Source organism: Ciona robusta, chromosome 7 (assembly GCF_009617815.1).
Source record: "Ciona robusta chromosome 7, ASM961781v2".
Lineage (NCBI taxonomy): Eukaryota > Metazoa > Chordata > Ascidiacea > Phlebobranchia > Cionidae > Ciona > Ciona robusta.
Window position 1 is genome coordinate 2,138,366 of NC_143241.1, and position 21,178 is coordinate 2,159,543.

Consider the following 21,178-nt stretch of genomic DNA (forward strand, 5'->3'; position numbering starts at 1 on the left):
TAAATAAAATTTATTGGCGTATAGCATTTACTGCTTGACAATGCATGTAATGTGCGGCAAACTTACACAAAAGCAGCACAATTATTGTGGGTGTAAATTCCCTCATCGTGATGTAGACACAATTGCATGCGACTTTTAAAAAGGGTGTCGATTCATATCCCTAACCTTATACATTTTATTTTATATGAGTGAGGTCATACAAAAGCCATGCCATGAAGTTTCCTCATTCCTTAAGTAGAACTTATAGTATAGTAGGGTGAAAGATAGGACACTATGTCAGACGACACTTTGTTTTAATTCTCTTATTACGGACTCCCATTCAATGATAATCACAAACAATGCTACAGAATTATTCGACATTATTACCAAAACTGTATAAAGCGCGCACCAAAAGCCAAATGCTGTTGTTAAATATTAAAAAATGTGTTAAATAGAAACAGTGTTTTTTAACAGGTAAAAAAATGAAAAATTGTAAGGTGCTAATTTTGAATACCTGCCAAGTCGTAGTAAAGCCGATGAAATTTTGTAGTTTGCGAGTGTGACGAAATATTCAAGCTGTACAAAATATTCCAGTTTTTTATGAAGCTAGCTATAATCGTTCACACTCGCAGCAAGCTATACACAAAATGTTATTGGCTTTCCTATGATTTAGCGAGCATCCAAAATTAGCCCCTTACTATTTCGCGTTTTTTAGCTGTTCAAAATATACTATTTCTATTTTCCATGTTTTTTCTTATTTAAAAACAGTAGTCAGCTTTGACGCGCGTAAAAACAGTAATCAGCTTTGACGCGCGAAAGGCATACCTACATTGATAAATGGATTGTCAGATTTGATGATTTATTTCGGCAATTTACAGATACTTGATTGATATACCAGTTGCTTTTATATTTAAACTGGATCTCCCTGTATTAGGTTGTGTGGAACTGCACACGCATGACGTTGAAACACACGTGAACTTATCTGGCCATCTTACTCCACCAATATTTCTGTGCAAAGGCACGACCTTCACTTTGACTGTTTGACATGTACCGCAATACTTATAGTGTTAACGGTTTAATACCTACCGGTTTATTGATGTCCCAGAGAAGCCTTCATCGGGGGTTATTGCATTCTGTTAAACCGAGTAATTTTGAAGCAGTTAGGTGGTTAAATTATAGGCTGACGGTTTGAGGTAGTCCTCTTGTTGATTTGTTTTGTTGATTCGTATTCGACGGTATGTATAGGTTGCAGCAATAGACATGACTACTTATTTAGCATGCATATTCCTTATTTTTATTCAAATAGAATTATAAATAACACAGTTAATTTGTGTATGTGAAACATAGCTTAACTGCGATCTTTCAAAAAGGCGTTAGCTTCGCTTAACTTCATATCTATAATTACCAGTGTATAACATTTTGCGACACTGCAGTGATGCTTCCGGTTTCACACGATACGAATGGGTAAGCCAAATAGGTCGATTTGTGTGTGAACAAGAACGAAGGATATAGATAATATTTCGCCATATGAATTATATGATAGATATTTGGAAATATGAAACAAGAAATGTCTTCAATTTCCTTTTCCAGAAAGTTAGAACCAATGTCGACTGAATCTGTTTCTCATAAGGATAATTCGGTTGCGGCTTTATTTAGTAATGACATTTACTCCAAACCTATTCGAATTGAAGCTCAATATCTGTTCGAACTTACGACACAACAATGTAGGGCAATAAGCGCTATACACATACACAAGTAAACACGACATTGAAAGTTATATGCAGTTGCACACCGGTTTATTATAAACTTCTTATAAGCCAAGCACAGTATTACTTTTTTTTTTATATTTCAGAAAAAAAAACACATATAGTTCATTCCCATTTCTATTTTATGTACAATTTAAAAACATATTTAAACCATATTTACAACATTTACAATCGTATTTACAACATATTTTACACCGACTCATTGTCGGCACGGATTACATATTGTAAGATGTATAAATGAGCATATCAGCTACTAAATCACCAGCATAAGTTATTAAGTTATGAAGCGGGCGAAATATTTTCGTCGATTGGGTTTAAATAGTTTGACATTCTCGTTTGCTTCAGTCCTTTCTTTGATCCAAGTGTTTGTCTTCTTTCTCCAAGCTTTACCAGCACACCTTCCGCTTCATTGACAAACAACTCACGTCTACCTTTGATGGAAACGCCGAACCGATTTTGTAAATCGAACTCGAAATCATTGTGCTTCTGAATACGATCCTCTGCGCTCTTCTGCATGTAGTCTACATACGACAAACAAGGAGACCAATCTTTTTTGTTGAGTAGGTCTCTCTTTGCAATTTTAAAGTCGCAGACCGACCAAGTTCCCCCGCAGTCCCTTAGTTTACACTTGCAACTGTAATCTCTGTCGGTTCGTTTTCCGGCCCTTCCGGAGTTTAATGCAATGGATAGTTCACTCGCTTGAACCTGTTCCACCAGCCAGTCATAATTTTCCGCTTTCTGTTTTACGTCCATACTGAACCTTGTCTACCAACAAATGAATCAGCTTTATACTCTAACCACACTAATATACATTTTCGTGCGGGAATAGACCGGGGAAATACCCCAAAAATTTTGTTGCGCATGATGGTGCAATGTTTGCCATTCGGTTGTAGGCTATGGAAATAACTTTCCAAACGAAACTGTTACCAAGGCTGCGATTATGATTAAAGACACGTAAATGATTAACAGCGTAAGTTACAGGCAAATTGGTTAATGATTGACAGCGTTCAACAACTGAGACAATGGCGTTAGCCGTTAAGTGCTCACAGACAAAACAACATACATAACCCCACCCTTTTATTGCAACTATTTTTAAGAGATCAGGTCTTAAAAATAAGAGTTCAGAATTTAAAATCTTGTTCTGAATAAAACGTTTAATAAACTTTGGAACCACGTCACTCCCCTAACAAATCAAAGTGCACGTACTGCGGTGGTTGTTCCGCATGAGAGAATTCTCATGTAAATCAGTTAACTGTAAATACGAACAGAAATGCAGACATTTGGTATAACACACAGGTGAACAGCGTACTTTCATTGTATTTTATCCACATTTAGGTCAGTATAAACTAACATGCCGATACCCGAAGCGCTTGCTACTTTGGGTGACAACCAGTTTTTTGGGGCAGGATTTGGTTTATTTATGATTGGTGCAGCTGCTTCAGTGATTCGAAAAGGTTCAGCAGTTGCAGTGCAACTACTACGTCGAAGATTAATGACGACTTTAGAAATACCTGTGTCGGACCATAGTTATCATTGGGTGCTGGAGTGGATTGCTCAAAGACCGGATATGAGCTGTCATTTCAGCGTCAAAACAGCTTTTCAAAAGCTTCATAGCGGGAAGATTTCAACTGGGTTTGCGTTTGTGCCAAGTCCTGGAGCGCATTATATGTGGCTCGGCAAACTTCCCGTTAAAATTGAAAGGATAAGGGAAAAGCAGATGGTATCAGCAAACCAACATATACCATATGAGACTGTAACTCTTACCACCCTCGGTCGTAACAAAGAAGTATTTGAGCAACTTCTTCTTGAAGCTCGTAGTTTTGCTCTGCAGATGCAGAAAAACATGACACTTATATTCAAACCAATGGGAACGGAATGGAGACAGTTTGGAGAACCGCAAAGAAGCAGACCTCTTCAGTCTGTTATGCTGGCCAGGGGACAAAGTGAGAGAATATGGGAAGATGTTAACCAGTTCCTGCAGTCACAGCAGTGGTACATTGATCGTGGCATACCTCACAGAAGAGGATACCTTTTGCATGGTCCTCCTGGATGCGGGAAGACCAGTTTCATTACAGCCTTGGCTGGTGAGCTTGAGTGCAGCATCTGTGTCTTGAACATTGGAGACTGGACCCTCTCTGATGATCGTCTTTTACATTTCATGGTCAGTGCTCCTCCACAAAGCATCATCCTCCTGGAAGATGTTGATGCAGCTTTCCTAGATCGAAGCACAGAGCCACAGGACCCAAGGAGGCAAGGAATGAACATGGTGTCTTTGAGCGGGATTCTCAATGCCCTGGATGGGGTTGTCTCCTCAGAAGGCAGGATTGTGTTTATGACCACTAATTATATTGAAAGGCTTGATGCAGCTTTGTTAAGACCTGGAAGGGTGGATGTGAAGGAACACGTTACCTACGCTGATACAGAACAGATGTGTAGAGCTTTCATGCACTTCTTTCCATTAGAAAATCTAGAATACTCAGACAATTTTTCAAAAAATGTCATAAAATTAAAAGAAAATGTTTCAATGGCGCAGGTTCAAGCCTTTTTTATGCTGCACCGGACAGACCCAAAATACGCTTCAGAAAATGTTTCTGAAATGAGCAAATGTTAGGCAAAATATGTGCTTTCTAAAATATTGTCTTAAATTTAAAATGCCACCATTTATGTTTCCAATTGTTTACAGTGAAAAGTATGCATAGATAACCTTGATTGTGAATCTGTGATTGCTGTTTATTAATAACAAAACAACTAATTTCTAATGACAAGGCACCAAAACTATCTTACAACTAATATAATGGGGCTACAGCTTCATAAAAATGCTGTGGCATACGCTGCTACTACATTAGCATCAAGTGCCATGAATTCAGTCTTTTTCTTCTATTACGTCAAACTGTTTCTCGACACTTATAAAGTTTCACCAACGTGGTTGCAATTTGCGCAGGTAAGCTGGAAAAACAGGATTTTGAATCAAATTCAATTTATTTAAAAAGGTGTGTCTTTCATGAATGAAAGTATTGGTTACGTAGTAATAAAATGAACAGGTTTGAGTGTGATAGGCTAGTTAATAAATTTTGTTTGTTAGACAAAATTCTTCATTAAAATTTGTGGCCTTGGTGTCATTCTTTATTTCTATTCTATATGGCTACAGTGTCACATGCCATGGGACTTGAGTTTTAGGCCATAGTTGTTCCATTACCCCACCACTCAGGGTGCTACAACCATTCAGTCACCACTGGGTTGAAGCAATGTTTGTTTAGTGTCTTGCCCACGAACACATAAACTGTAACCTATGAATGGTATGAGCACCGTACCCAGTATTATTTAATTTATATGCATGTACCTAACTACTAAGCCATGGCACCATACATCACTCTGTATTTAGTCTATCTTCTTTGTAGATCGTGTACATGCTTTGGAATGCTATTAATGACCCACTGTTTGGCTACATACAAGACAACTCTTCATGGGCTTTGTGCAGAAGTAGAAAGAAAGCGATCTACTATGGTGCACCGTTGTGGGCTTTGTTCTTCTTGCTGCCCTGGTTTAAATGGGCAGATTATGATATTGGTAGGCTGTCACGCTGTCTAATATATTAAGTTAGGACCATAGGTGTAATGTTAGGGCTTGGGGGTGCATCAAGGTACATCGTACATGTCAGTTTTGCCTCAATTTTAAAAATAGCAGTAACATCATGAGCATTATCCCCTCAGTTTTAAAATTAGTATAAACCCTGTTGTTAGGTATCTGCACAAACATTTAGAACCAAAATATATTACAATTTCCATCAATCAATAAAGTTTCCTATGTTTAACTACCATGACCATGATGGCAACTAGATTTTAAAATGTTACTCCAGATGTTGTTAAAAATTAATATTTAAAACTTATTCCTCTTTAATATTTATCTTTAAAAAAACTGTGGGTGTGAACGTGTGATATTTTGACATTTTTGTTCAGGGGCAGTTCGGGATGCACATTACAGAATTTTGAATCCGAGAGATTCGAAATCTTTTGTATTCGAATCTAATTACAGGATTCGGTATTCTGTTTAATGACGTCATCACTGGTCATCTCATATACTATAGTAACAATTTTTTAAACTAACTAATTTTGAAAAAAAATATTTTTGTGTTTGTGGGACTTTCGAGAGTAATGTTTCGCAACGTCTTTTTAAAGCCTGCTATACGTTTCATGACGCAAAAACTACCCAGTAGTACAATTTTTGGTCATTTTACAGCTCATGATCCAACAAGGCTACTATTAAAGGGTCAATAAACTGACTTATGTGGGTGAAATTATTTTTTCCTATAAACATAAAAAGATTCGAAATTCTAGATTCGGAGTTCTAGATTCGTAATAAAGTATTCTAGGATATCCTAGAATACCTAATTATTCTGTAATGTGCATCCCTAGGGGCAGTTAGCAGCCATGTTTGATCTAAACTAACAAAATGGTTCCAAATGTTCAAACCACAGTATGTGTAAATTTTGGTAACTAATAACTACATTCAATGTTTTCAGCCTCGAACACATGGATAGCGGGGTTGCACTTAATAGTAACACTGTGCGCATATGACTCTATGCTCACTTTCGTGCTACTTGCGCAGTGTGCACTTTTTGCCGAGATATCGACAAAACAAGAAGATCGTCTTCGGTTGGTCAAATACCAGCAAATAGCTTCTGTGATAGGAAGCAGCAGTGTTTTTCTCTCAACTGTCGTCTCAAACAACATGAAGAACTTTTTTAATCTCCAACTATATTGTGTTGCTGTAGCAGCAGTGGCTTTCCTATGTATGAGGTGGGTGATTGGTTTGATCTCTGTTCCTATATTTTATCAACAATTATATACATTCATTGTCTTATAAGTAGGACTTTCATAGTGTCCTTATTTTTAAGTCTACGTCCTAAAAAATATTAGTGTTCTTATTTCTAGAATTTATCGTCATTTGTGACTAAAATTTTTATTTTGTTTTTTTTAACAAGCAGTATAAATTCAGACCAGATTCATATATTTTTAATTTGTTAATATAAAAGTTTTGTAACTTCACAAAAACAGGAAGTTGTTAAAGCAGATTATGATAAATACAATTAGAGGAATAAATGCAACCAATGGTTTCACGTTTCTCATCTTAATAAAAACAAATTTCTTGAGAATGTTTATTTATTTTTATGGGAAAGTAATTTTGTTTTCGTGGCATTGCCCACAAAGCACATAAGTTGTATTTACAGCGTTCTGTGTATTTTTGTTGGTCTGTGAGCAAAAGATTACATTGCGTAGGTGGTAGGTGGACAGTTTGTTTTACCTTACCACCACAAACAAACAACCTAAATGAAGTTAGGCATATAATTACCCCATAAAAGGCTACTATAAATGTCGTTTTCTGATTGTCTTAATTTTATTACAGTCTTTTTATTCTTTTTATAGCTGGATTCTTCTTAAATGAACGTTTGCTTTATTTTGAAGCGCCATGTGTATTAAATGTAAAAAATGCACTTTTATTCTTTTCATAAACACTTTAAAACTTCCTAGGTATTCCAGTATTAATGTGAGCACCAAATACGAAAGTGACAAATACAGTTCACCTGAATCTGAGGGTCTTCTTGGTAAAACCACCGACATGAGCACTGCTGGTGCTTGTACAATCACTAAACAAATTCTTTTTAATCGTAATTTCATATCATTTGTTCTCATGAACTTTTTTCAGGTAATTTAATAAATATTTATGCTGTACGCAAATACAAACTACTACATAGCCATCCATGTTTATAACCAATCAAAACCCTTAGTTTTTCGGGGATTAATTTTCTGCTACTTTGGTATAGTGCTTAACATGTGTCTTTATAAAAATACATTGACCTGAAGTGTAACACGGTGATTTGCTTAGTTAAAAATGTCCATTTCAAAAATACACATGCTATACATGCATTGAAATAGCTTAAGGTGGGATATATACAATGTATACCAATGTATAAGATAAATACAATGTATACCCGAGTTTAATACTGTAGTAAAATTAATGTGCAAGATTGTAATTCTTCATCTTTTAAACCAGTGTTTCCCAACCTTTTAGCTTGCGAACCCGTAAAAATTCGAAACAAATTTTGTGGACCAGTGGACGTATGATAAAGTCCAAAGTAGACCATGAACTCTATATTACGTCACAGTGCTGCAAATTACGGAACTGGCCAAGTTTTTAATCAGTTTAAAATGTTATGTTTTATTTCTTTAATCAATGGACATTACTTCAACATCTTGCATTTTTCAATTAAGATATAAGAATGTAATAGATTTGGCGGACTGGCAGAAAGTTAGCGCGGACCGGCACCTGTCTGTGGACCGGTGGGCGGTGGTTGAGAACCACTGATTTAAACAGTCTTATCATAGGCGCCCAAAAAATGTTTGAAAACGCTTTATGGCTTTGGAAGTTTAAATGCTATGACATGTCAGTTAGCCATAACCTGTTTATTCATGGCGTTTTCCACTGGCATTAAGCACTCATTTGTGACAAAGATTTTTAAACTAAGTTTTTAAAAATGTCCTCAGGTATTCCACACAACATTCTGCTCGAATTTCCTTTTAATTTTTGCCGATCATTTGATTCCAAAAGATGCTCTTCCATCCTTAGCAATGAGTGCATTGTATGGAGCTTCGTTTATTCTTCCCCAGGTAAGGCTTGAACTCAGAATAGTTTGGTCAGGGTTAGTATAATACACCATGTTGTAATAAATATTCCGTTTAAATTCGTATACCCACTATATACTGTAACAAGTATTCTACCTTTAAATTGATTTAATATTGCCATAATAGCTCAACATGCGTCTTATTTCTACTAAAATAAATTCCACCAGCTGCAAAGGCAAGTTTTTTAACCAAGATTGCTTTAGTGTTTTGTTTACCCATGTATACACATATTTAGCTTTCTATTCTAATCTGTATTTCGGCAGATTTAGCACAATACCCTAACACCCTTCTCAGTCCAAAAATTTTTTGTCTTCTCTTTCAAAATTTTTTCAAATATTATTGTATTCTTTGGCTATGCATGTTAGAAAAGCAGGAATTTTGGCCGAGTTTGCCCATTACATGTGATACATACCTTGTGTTAATATGATACGCCTGTGTGTATTCTATAGATAATTATACTTCTTGGTGGAGAAGTGATCATGAAGTTTGGCGCGTACAGAGTGGTGATGGTGTCGTTTTTCATCCAGTGTTTTGCAGGGTTGGCTCTCTTCTTGATAGGCAGTAACTCACCCTGGGTGCTTGGAACCTTCTTTATTCTTGATATGTGAGTATTAAAACATTTTTATTGAACTTAAGAAACCTGGGAAGAGAGAGATATTTTTTAAATGCAGTTAAGTCATAGTTATCAAACATTAGGACCTCATGGATTAATTTTGCAAGTAAAATTCTAATATCACCTCAGCAGGGTAAGAACTTGTCATATGTAACTTTGGGAAGATTGTTCTTGATTAGCCATTAGTGACCACCAGGCTGCAGCTATTGTTAACAAGTGTCTTGACCAACAACTAACAAACTCATAGCAGTTTAGTCATGTTTTGTTTTAATTTGTAATTCTTTGGTTGTTTCAATAGGACTATACCTTCTGCTGCATTCAGTCTGTTCAATATTCCATTATCTGATATAATTGATGAAGACATGAAAGCTTTTAACAGAAAGTAAGTTTAATTTTAAACGATTAATATATTTTAAACTTTAAATAAGTTTTAAACGATTAATATATTTTACAAATGTAATTAGGCTCCTAATTTTGAAAAGGCAGCATTTCTATAAGTTTTAACAGATAAAAGTTCATGCATGGAAAAAGTTGCTTGCTTGTTCTTGTTTTTTATACATTACCTTTTAATTGAAAATAATCATTGCATTATTACTATTTTATCTTGTTTTGAGTCATATTTGTGACAAAATAAATCGCTTAGGCATTTATACTGGCTACTCATCGGTACACTGATTTTTTTCATGCTCCATACCTTGCATACTTTTCACTGAATGTTGTTTTCACTGAATGTTGTTTTTAACTAACTTAACATTACAGACAGCCACAGTCATCAATGGTGTTCGGTACAAACGCACTGATCACCAAACCAGCCAACTCACTTGCCCCTATGATAGTGGTTGCTATTTTGAACAGGTAGGTGTTATATATAGTAAATAACGGTTACGAAAGCTATTGGATATACTGATAGAGTATAGTAGGTAAGGGTAAGGTGGTTCATGTTTTTAGTATTTTTATCGTTTCGTTCAGTACTGACAAAAATATTTACAGAGTTCTATTATAACCACTCTAAAAGAGCGTTGTTTATCCTAAAAACGCGTTTCGAAAATATAAGATTTTATATGTTCACAGTAACTATCTTACATCAAAGCGCTACATATCAGTTTTTAATTAAAGTTTTTTTTTCCCTGTTACCAGTTACGGATATGAACACCTGAAAAACTACGGCGCCTCTGGTCCACCGCTCGATCCGTCAGCTAGCGCTAGAGAGCTAATGGATCTTCACTCCACTATGTTTCTTCTGCTGTGTTTTATACCAGTGATCGTCTCCTTGGCTCAGATTGTGGTCTGGAGTTTCTACGGTTTGCGCGACAGTCACACAACGGAGGCAAAATACGTCGAATCTTAAGCTCTGCTCTGCAGTAAACTATATTTTAGAGATTTTTATTTGCTAAAGAAAAAAAGATGTTTACATCTTTGCACTTTGTATCATTGTGGACCAGTCTGTACTCGTTTTTAAAACGTACACAAACTTTTGCAACATTTAAGTGAATATGGCTCATTTCAAATTATTTTTCAAAGATGCTCTTATTTTAAATTTTCAAAGATGTTTTTAAATATATTTTGGTGTGGCTTATTTTATCTTGCTACGTTTACTATTATATACCCGAGGCCGAGAGCTATTTCTATATATACATTTATTATAGTACAGTGAGTACACTATTAAACGTAGAGGCGTTGCTGCAGCCTATGCATTTATTGTCATATGCAGACAACAATCGATTAAATTTTACCGCCGTCTTACAGTTTCTGAATAAAATCGCCGGTGATAAAAGGAAATATCAATACATATGAACAGGCATGGCGTACAAGGCTGTCTTTAAAGTTGACGATCCTAAGAACGTAAAAATACAGACATCGTAAATACAATGCTGTCCCGACAACACATGTCTGTTCCCACGGCTAAATAAAGATATTAGAAGTTAAATAAGCCTTCTCTGGCCACTGTATAGTACAAGTCTTCGTACAGTCAGCAGACAACATTTAAAATGAAGTTTTTTGTTGGAGTTTTGTTCCTCGTGCAGCTCGCTGTTTCTGTGAGGTTTGATGGGTAAGTTTGAATGAAAGAATGACCTCATTTGTTGTTGTAATAGTACTGTGTGGCACAAAGAAAGGCTGGACCTGGAGTCATCGCCCTAATCTCCTATTTTCGAGTTTTGAACAATTAACAACGCTCATATATAGTTCTAAAATTATCAAATTCTGTAAATATTTTTGTTTTCTATACCAAATGGGGCGCGGAAACTTGAGCCATCTTAACCCGCCCTGTTATAATAACACGTTTATCAATAGAACAGGTTTTTAACCATAGCATGTTATACCATCTGTTGTTTTGTTGCTAACTCCTTTCGATTGCATGTTATTTTCGTTGCCGTGTTTGCATAAAAATACTTCCAGTAAACCGTGGAGGGAGACGGGACACTTTTAGCACATAATATCCAAATGTCCTGATCGTGTTTTAAACAACAACGGCGTATGGAAGTCGCGAGGATAGGCTATAAGTCTTTAAATGTTCTTTATTTACAAACAAGTGTAACGATAAAACAGAATATAGTGATATCCCATCTTTCCCCTTTACCATATAGTAGGATATGTTCCTGATGTACCAACCACTCTACTTTAAATAAAATGTATGGTTTGTTTAAACTTTGCTGTTTACAAACTTAAAGCGAACAAAGCATGTTTTTAAAAATATAATTTAAAGCCTAGAACTGTAAATGCTTTCGACCAGTCTTGTGCGTAAATAATGATTACAGTACATGGGCAGGTTTCTTTCGTTTTTTTTTGCAGCGAGCGCTAAAGAACTCAACGCCGCGGCGAAGAATTAATTAGGCGTTGTTGCTGTCGATTCACCAGCAAGTTTTAAAGCTTCCAGTATTAACTGTAATGCAAGGAAGGGCTTTAAATCTGTTCTGGTAAAATTGTGGATTTTATGTAAAAGAACTGCTGCACCTTATATAGTGGTTGTTTAAGAATGGTTTAACGAGTTTTTACGTGCGGGAGACACTGACAAATATTAGTACAGCTAGGGATCGAAGGGAATTTTTGTATTTAATTAACTTTTGTGTTATGGTATGCTTTTGGTTGCTATATATTTACAAACTAAGCCGCATTCCTAATTTGAATCTGTGCAAAGGTCTTATATGGTCAGGTTGTGTTTTTACAATGTATAACCTATATATAGATACGCAGGTATTAAAGTAATTGCCCAGACATAAAAAGACCAAACGCTGCATTACAAGTTTACTAATTAACATTTACGCATCAAACACGTTATCATGCAGGCATGCAGATTTCACAACTCCGCCAATATAATGTGACGGTTAACATTCAATGAGTTATACTTTGCTTTCACAGAGACCAGGTGATTACAGTTGTTCCACGAACACCACAACACGTCAAATTGCTACGAGACGTGGGAAGAGTTACAGAGGTAATAAAAAGTGACGTTTCATAAATGTGGCTGACTATTTAGACCTCTTACCTATATAACATGTGGCGTCGAATGTTTACGAGGTGTTATAGGCACCTGGCTCACGAGGATAATTAACTGACAGTATTTTAACTTGAGTAGGAAGCTACAAGTCTACCTAAGTTAATACAGAAGCTTAACTGTAGGTTGGTAAATAGAAACAGTATATCATACAGTTTGGCTTTAAACCAATGTCCCTTATTTAGGTCGATTTTTGGAGTCCAGATGATGCATCTGGTGTTCTTGTTGGACATCCAGTCGACATTCGATTTCCAGGGTGAGTTTTATTACCTCCTTTAATGCAGACGGAAATTACAGTTTCTGCTGTAATAGTTCACTTGCGTTGAGAAGCCAATTAGATATTTATATTTACAATTTGCGTTTGTTCAGATCTTATGCTAAGGTGGCCAAAGAGCTTCTCCGAAAAGCCGGCATGAGTTACCAGGTACGGCATTTCGAAGTTACTTATGTATCTTATCCAAATTGAAATAGCCATATTCACTTTTTAATTTGTTTGAATGAGATTTTAGTAGTTGAGATTTGAAGCCTAAAATATGTTTTAGTTTTTGTTCTATTTCGGTACAGATCAAGATCGAGAACGTACAAGAACTCGTCAACAAGCAGTTTGATAGAAATGGGGCTCACACACGAGCTGGAGGTTACGACTACTATGTTTACCACACTTATGATGAGGTATTGCTGGCATAACGTATTAGGTATTCAACCACCAGAAACTTGAACAATATTTGATTTTTTTAGCCCCTTTAGTAGTGACCACTGGGTTGGAGCAATTGTCGTTGTGTCTTGCCCAGGGACACATACCCACAGTGGTAGCAATAACGAGCCTTGAATCCATTACGTCTGGGTTAGAGACAGGCGCGCTAACCGCAACTTATTCAACGGCGCCGGATATTCGGTGTATATAAAGCTCATACAGCACCACAAAAGGGAACATGTTCCGTCTTTACCCCAACCTACTATATGTCACTATGTCGGTCGTGCTTTTAAAAAATCTCTTATACGATGCATTTTATCAAGTAAAATACCACATTAAACACTGAACATTACCATATTAGTTCTAACAATTTCTCACCGAGACATGTTGTCCTATAACCTTAATACAACCCCCGTAGATTCAGCAGTGGATTTCAGACATGGCAACCCAGTTTCCAACCCTGGCCCGACAAAGCTTATTGACCACTTCTACGGAAGGCCGTGCAGTAAACATGCTCACACTTGGTTCTTCTACCGATAAACCGATCTTTCTTATTGATTGTGGAGTTCATGCTCGTGAATGGATTGCACCAGCATTCTGCCAATTCTTTGTGCATGAGGTAACGGGTTTAATTCCGAGTATTATCTTAATTTCTTACAACCTCATTTTTTAATTTTTATAATGCTACTTTTTTAACTGTTTTGTCTTATAACTTTATGATCGGTTTTTAAAATGTTTGAACTGATCACGCGCCGTGCTTACCACATTAAGACCATAATTATACACTATATTCCTTATATGGTTGAGGTCCCAAAGCCACACACGGTATAAGACTAGGGATGTATAGGTCAGAGTTGTCTTATACTCTGGACCATACTAACATAGATTAAAAAGTACCTGTTGTAAGGTCAATATATAAATGAGTAACTTATTTATCCTAAGCAGGGCAGTTTTTCACCATAAGGAACAATTGCGCTGAAACAATACCTTGTAACTGTTAAAAGAACACATTTCCAGAGTGTTAACAATGTCGAGCCTCGCACCTGTCACCTCTGCTGTGCTAGAGGTTGTCGCGATATATAACTTACTATTTCTGTTGCAGTTACTTACTTTATATGAGACGGATGCGCAAGTTAAGACGATGATGGACGAACTGACGTGGGTGATTGTTCCTCTTTTGAACGTTGATGGTTACGAATACACCTGGTCTGACGTGAGTATGACGTCACAGCTACTTAAATATGACGTTACAGTTACGTAAGTAAGTGGAAAGTTCCCTTGTATGAGAGCATTGAAAAACAGGAGTGTCGATGTAAAACAGCAGTATATGGTAAAATGCGTCGACAAAGAAAAGTATAACATACATTATTTATCTCTTCGTATAGCGAAGATCAGATTTAGTAAAACAACAAGGAAAGGAAGTTTATAGCAACCAATTGATATCGTTAAAATACATTGGTTGTAAAACTAACATGACATTAAACATCCTATGAAAGCGTGCCTGCTTTACAAAGTTACAAACATTATATAAAAGATACTGTACACTTCTGATAGAAAAGATACTGTACACTTCTGATAGATGAAATATTCTAAATGTTGTGTTTTAGGACCGAATGTGGCGAAAGACAAGATCCAACTACGGCACCGCTTGCTCTGGTGTTGATGCGAACAGGAATTTCGATATTAACTGGTCGGGAGAGGGCGCCTCGACCAACCCATGCAGCAACACATATTGTGGGCCATCTGTTGAATCGGAACCTATTGTTAAAGCTCTCTCAGACATTATTCGGGAAAATACTGGAAACATAAGAGTAAGAATTTTAAAAAGAATTTTGTGTACATTCCATTTTAAAAGCATTATGTGTCAAATAATTTAAAAAATGGTTACAATAAGGCTGCCACAAACGTTTAAGCACCTAATGCAAAGGTTTTATTGCACACGATAACATAATGGTTACATTGAATAAATGAATGATTGCAACTTATCTTATTTCGCATGGCGTTGCAACCACAGCCGGTGTAACACGGGTGATCCTCCTGCCCGCTTACAAGTTACCACATATATTATACATAATGGTTATACATGATAATACGCTAAGGTCACACATTCGTACCTTACAACCTTACATAGATATGCACACAGCATGCATAAACATAATAACAAGTGTTTGAATTCACACGCTGATAACTTTTATACCACCAGGGTTACATCGCATTCCACAGCTACAGCCAGGTGTTCGTGTACCCTTACTCATACGCATTCGAGGATACTGCCAACGCGGATCAGTTGGTAAATACGACCTGCTATGTATACATATATACAGTACTATATATATATATGGGGTAAGGCGGGACACCTTTAGCATATAATATCCAAATATCCTGATCGCGTTTTAAAGGAATACCAACATTTTAATATGGGAGCCGTAAGAATCCAAATTGGACGAGAATATATAATGAAACGGCGTCCCATTTTACCCCAATCTAATATATATGATTATAATATGCACATTGTACCGAGTTCTACTTCTCTATTGTTAAACTTATTCTTATCCTAAGGATGTATGTTAATCAAAACGTATAGTGCAATAAAGTTAATATTTTTACTAAAAAGCAAGTTTTAAGCATTGTACACTGCTTATGTTTGGAAATTTGTATTTTGCTGGTGTATAAGTATCTGAGGCACTAATGGTACTGTTGGCAATACCTCATAGTCACGAGCTATAATGTACACAGTTTATTGTTAAACTATATTTCCGTTTGTTTTCAATGAAAGGAAATGGCAGCAGCAGTGGTTTACGTGGAAGCGTTGCAACATATGAACAAAGCATTATATAAAAGCCTCTCTCACAATTTAGCCTGTTTGTGAACGCCACTAATATAAAGTATCTCGTATCGTATTACGATAAAACTCCTTTAATACATGCCGGTGTAAAAATACATAAGACAAAAATGCCAACCACATTTTTGGAAAATTCGTTTTATATTATGCAATTTATACAATTTGATATTAAAGTTTGACCTTTGTTTAGTATGATTTGTCCTCTCGGGCTTCCCAGGCGATCAAAGACACTACTGGAATGGATTATACATTCGGACCTGGCTATGATTCTATGTGTGAGTTTTATTTTTGTAAAATTCGAAAACAACTACCTCTATAACGCAATACCTACTGGGTCATAACCGGTTGTAACGGGTCGTAACAATACATATATGAATATATTTCATGTTACAGTAGGATGGAGAAAGATGGGACACCTTTTCATTCTATTTTCTCGTACATTTTGGTAGTAAACAAACAACATTCACAGAATTATAAAACCTTGTCCTCGCGACTTTCATAGACCGTTGTTAATTGTTTAAAACACGACCAGAATATTTATATATTTTGTGCTAAAGGTGTCCCAAATTCCCCATCCCGCTATATAATACTGTGGAGTAAGATGGATACCGTTAGAACAAAATGTTTCATATTTTAAAATTGTATTTTTAACAAATGACAACATTTAAAATCTTGAGGGTTCGATTAAATATTTTTGTAAATATTCTTTGTTTGCTATAGCAAAGGTTTTGGTATAAAAGAAAATGAAACAAAACCATCTTAACCCGACCTACTATATATCAAATTTCTAGACCTTGTTTCTGGTGGTTCAAAAGATATGGCTTACAACAATCAGATCCCATTATCGTGGACGGTCGAATTGAGAGATACTGGTAGATACGGCTTTGTTCTGCCAGAGTCGCAGGTGAGATACAAATAAACCTAACCTGCAGTTCAATCGCTTTATTGTCACACCTTGAGCGTATCTAATATGTATATTGTGGTTGTGAATACATTTTGTGTTGTTATCTTGCATATATATATATGTGTGTATATGTATATAGATAATAAAGTACAAGATAATATATACAAAATATAAGTAAGATAACACATAGTTGATGTGTATATAGATACACGTATACGCCTACACATGTTGTTTATGGTAGTTTATATTTATATACCACGTATAACAAAACCATAAAATGCACTGAGTTGTATTTTAACCAAGTGATCTTTTAAAAATATCTGCATTATCTTATTTATTCGGGTGTGACGTGTGACGCGTATACGGGGATTGTCTTGACATTTCTCCTATTTCTTACAAAAGCGTTTCTATTTATATTCGGAATTTGTTATTATTACGTCCAAGCAAAACATTCATACTATCAATAAAACGCGTCATTCGTTGTGGCGTTTATGTACAAGTTACTTTCCAAACAAAATACTGGTGCTTTGACAATTTTAAATTAATCTCTATTCATGTAAAATATAAATATTTTGCAAAATCTTGTGGTACATATAGTAGTGCGGGGCAGGATGGGACACCTTTTGCACGTAATATCCGAATATCCCGACCGTGTTTTGAATAATCAACACCAGTATATAGGAACTGTAAGAATAAAGTTGTATAATTCTTTAAATTTTTTTGTTAACTACTAAATAGGACGGGAAAACAGAATGAAAAGTTATCTCCCCCCACCCTACTCTATATCAGTTGCAGTAATAAAATATTCCGTTTGCTATAATATTAACATAATTGACTTAACTCCCAACACTGACTGCTTCAAACGTTTATTTTTTTAAAGGCACAGCACAATTTGCGCTCAATAATATTATGTTGTTTTCTCCATATATTCTGTTAATCTTTTTGTCTATAGTTAAACATAAGGAATATTATCTGTTAATACCTTATGTCAAAAATGCACAATAGCAATTTAATTAAAAGTAAAAAAAATCAGTTTGTCAAAAACTTCATTTCTATTATTCATAAAGGGTTTTTACATAAAGTCAAAAGACTTTATTGCCGTGTGTTTATCGCCCAGTTCGCTTGGTTGTATATCACGTACAAATATTTACACATCGCCGACGAACTTACATTACTTACTATAGTCATTGCCAAAGTAGTATAAATCTTCGGAACCCAGTATTTTGGGATTACTATTATAGTTTCTGTGTACAAGAACTAAAGTGCTGACTTAGGCATTTGTAACCTCAATACAGAATCATTAGAGTTGGAAATCCCCATGTAACAAAAGCGCAAAACTTTAAAAGTACAGCAAATATAGCAACACGTTGTTTAAATGTATAACGATGTTATATGTAACGTTGCCGGAAATGTGATTGTTATGTTTTCTAAGCATTTGTTAATACAAAATAATCATTAAGTATCAACATGCTGGCTTCTACGTTTTTCAACTGCGATAAAACTATATCGAAGGTTTTTTATTCCTTCGAAAAAATGCTTTCAGTATTTAACAGATAATTCGTAAATTCCGTTGGGTCAAATTGTACATTACCGATATATAGTAGGATGGGGAAAGACGGGACACCTTTGGCACACAATATCCAAATATCCTGATCTTGTTAAACAATTAACAACGGCTTACGGGAATCGGAGGATACGGTTTTAGATTTCTTTAAATATTCTTTGTTGACTGTACCTAATGAAACGAGAAAACAGCTTGAAAAGGTGTCCCATTTCCCCTCGCACTACTATGCACAAAGAATCGGACATTTTTCATTTCTATTTAATTTTTCAAAAAAAACGTTTTCAATATCTTTAAACGGTTGGTTATCATTTATTTTATTTGCTTGAAGTTTGGAAATTTTTGAAAATCCTATTTTGTATCTGATACACTATATACAGAGCCATAAATACACGAAAATCGTGCATAATGATCAAACTCACGCAACTTGTTTGTTTATAGATCGAAGGAACTTGTCAAGAAATGTATCAAGCCATGATCGTGATCGCTGACGAGGCAATGAAAGGTTGAATCAGCACAAAACACGTCAATAAAAATGTCTTACATTATCTTTAAATACAATTATGGTGGACATATTTGGGTATCGGGTAACTGCTTTTAAAACACGTATAGCGTACCATATACAGTTGCAATTAAGTTTTTAAGCTGGTTACTTTGCGTTAACTTCTATAATTATGGTGAATTCTTATGAATACAGATCGCTATAGTAATACAGACCATTTTCAAATTAAATGTGAGAAATTTTGTTTTAGTTATAACAGTCTAACAAGTTAAGTGGTTGGCTAATGTATAGTGAATATTTACGTATTATTTAAAGGTTAAACCCATTTCGCACGCATAGCCTAAATTATATATAAAATCTGTAATTATTAGCATTCGCAGCCTATACTTATTTTGGCCAGCGATGAAATTCTAGTTTGTTGTTGAATGATTTACTTTATTTCATTCATTGCAGATTTACACCACTATTGTTTAGGATTTATTCCTAAAATTTTACTTTTTAGGACTTAAAATAAAACTACCCAGAGATAATTTGGAGTTAAAAATGCATAAGCGAAGTATATATTTATTTAAAAAAAAACGCTTCATAGTAACTGATACCCGTTTAGAAACCATGTTAGACCAGGGATTTGCTACATTATAAATACCTAAAATATTTGGCATTTTCTGCTAGATCGGCAGAACGGAACGAAATACCGCTATCCATTTCAGTAACAAAATATCCCAAACTATTTTTTTAGTTTTGAAAATATTTGTTGTGTTTTCCAATACGCAAGATATTTGTAAGGTTCATATTTAGCACAAAAATTTAAGGTATCGACTTCGTATGTAATGAGTGGTTGTTATGTAACTTTTAAAAGCGGTTTTACTTGTACAGCGTATTGGATTGGGTGTGTGGAACAGTTAACATCGTTCCGCTTGGGTGATCGTGTTAAATATTTGCAACGGTCGTCGAACTAACCGTTGACATAAGTTCAAACAAGCTAACTATACATATGTTGTTGGTGAATATCTACTAGCGAACCACAACACTATATAAAGCTGTAGCTACAGCGAATTTTCTGCCTGCTAAACAGCTAGGCCACCAATCTGTAAAGTTGAAATGTGGTCAGACTTAAAATAACAAAAATGACAAAACAGTTTGTGTGGCAATATTGGGAATATGCGTAACAATATGAGTTCAAATAAGCTGCACAACCAAAAAAGCCGCATTTTTATTAAGCGGTCAGTATTATTGCACTCAAAAATTCAGTTCTGCATAAAAAATGTTATGCTGAAAGATTGCAAAAAGATAAAATGAAAACCGTTGTATTATAGGTGTAATAAATATATCCTCATATTTATGGAGGTATGATAAGTTGAAAACATTTACACCACGTAGTCAGTTACTATCCGCACAGAGCTATAACAGCAGGCAAATGCCTTTAATATTTCCTTCCTGTACGTTTGACGTAGCATGTAGCTATATAGCCTTCTGCTGCCGCTTTTAAACTTCCAAAGCGAAACGAAACTAGCACTGGGAATAGTTTCTATGTATGTCTTAATTTATACATAAAAAGAAAAATTGCAAAACAAACCTTCCGTTATCACAGAAAATAATTTTTCTATTTTTCTTAATTAAAAATAAATTATAATATAATAAATACACGCCGAAATAAATGTGTTTTTGTCTATATTGATCAAGCGCAATTACATTTCGTTTATTGCTCACAATTAATACATTTTCCACCAGTTTAATTAATATGACGTGTAAACTTTGCTCTATTATATTAAATTACGTGGACAATTTTTGATTTTGAGTAAAATTGTTTAATGCTATCCAATTAAAGTTAAACTACATAGGCTTATTATTACAACTTAGAGCTAAAACAACCTCAGCGTGTGTACAAAAAAACATATTCAATTCTGTTGTGTACAGATTACTATTCTGAAATAGTAGCTAAATGACAGTTAAGTATTAATAAACAGCATTTTTAACCCCGGGCGTTGCCTTTAAAGTATATACCACAACCCGACACAACCCATTTGTTTACTAAGCAGTTATATTGCCGATTGCTAAAACAGAATTGACTGAATACGAATGACAACTATAGAAAAACATTTAAATAGCTTTAATAATTTTATCCATAACATACAATAACATAC

General features: G+C 35.2%; 3 protein-coding genes across 3 annotated transcripts; all 3 read left to right on the plus strand.

The window, feature by feature from the left end:
• Positions 1-2,978: 2,978 nt before the first annotated feature.
• On the plus strand, positions 2,979-4,426 carry LOC149733427 (mitochondrial chaperone BCS1-like). The gene has a single exon (XM_089881939.1). It carries the CDS (start codon positions 3,097-3,099, stop codon positions 4,354-4,356), a length of 1,260 nt encoding a protein of 419 aa, XP_089738065.1. The 5' UTR covers positions 2,979-3,096; the 3' UTR covers positions 4,357-4,426.
• On the plus strand, positions 4,404-10,817 carry LOC149733428 (solute carrier family 68 member 1-like). The gene is made up of 9 exons (XM_089881936.1): positions 4,404-4,686; positions 5,144-5,312; positions 6,265-6,541; positions 7,274-7,448; positions 8,288-8,410; positions 8,875-9,029; positions 9,337-9,420; positions 9,798-9,893; positions 10,176-10,817. Exons 1-9 carry the CDS (start codon positions 4,504-4,506, stop codon positions 10,384-10,386), a joined length of 1,473 nt encoding a protein of 490 aa, XP_089738062.1. The 5' UTR covers positions 4,404-4,503; the 3' UTR covers positions 10,387-10,817.
• Positions 10,818-10,934: 117 nt separating this feature from the next.
• Positions 10,935-19,273, plus strand: LOC149733429 (carboxypeptidase B-like). The gene is made up of 12 exons (XM_089881940.1): positions 10,935-11,088; positions 12,396-12,471; positions 12,717-12,787; positions 12,901-12,955; positions 13,096-13,203; positions 13,644-13,844; positions 14,328-14,438; positions 14,833-15,036; positions 15,429-15,515; positions 16,258-16,342; positions 16,859-16,971; positions 18,974-19,273. The coding sequence occupies exons 1-12, from the start codon at positions 11,027-11,029 to the stop codon at positions 19,040-19,042; spliced, it is 1,242 nt and encodes a 413-aa protein (XP_089738066.1). The 5' UTR covers positions 10,935-11,026; the 3' UTR covers positions 19,043-19,273.
• The last annotated feature ends 1,905 nt before the right edge of the window (positions 19,274-21,178 follow it).

Bases quoted from the DNA above. Each gene is read 5' to 3' on its own strand.
- LOC149733429 (XM_089881940.1), top strand. From the start codon at position 11,027: ATGAAGTTTTTTGTTGGAGTTTTGTTCCTCGTGCAGCTCGCTGTTTCT. The intron at 13,204-13,643 runs GTATTGCTGGCA...CAACCCCCGTAG, and splicing joins TTTACCACACTTATGATGAG to ATTCAGCAGTGGATTTCAGA. The intron at 16,972-18,973 runs GTGAGATACAAA...GTTTGTTTATAG, and splicing joins TTGTTCTGCCAGAGTCGCAG to ATCGAAGGAACTTGTCAAGA.
- LOC149733427 (XM_089881939.1), top strand. From the start codon at position 3,097: ATGCCGATACCCGAAGCGCTTGCTACTTTGGGTGACAACCAGTTTTTT.
- LOC149733428 (XM_089881936.1), top strand. From the start codon at position 4,504: ATGACAAGGCACCAAAACTATCTTACAACTAATATAATGGGGCTACAG. The intron at 6,542-7,273 runs GTGGGTGATTGG...AAAACTTCCTAG, and splicing joins GTGGCTTTCCTATGTATGAG to GTATTCCAGTATTAATGTGA. The intron at 9,030-9,336 runs GTGAGTATTAAA...TTGTTTCAATAG, and splicing joins ACCTTCTTTATTCTTGATAT to GACTATACCTTCTGCTGCAT.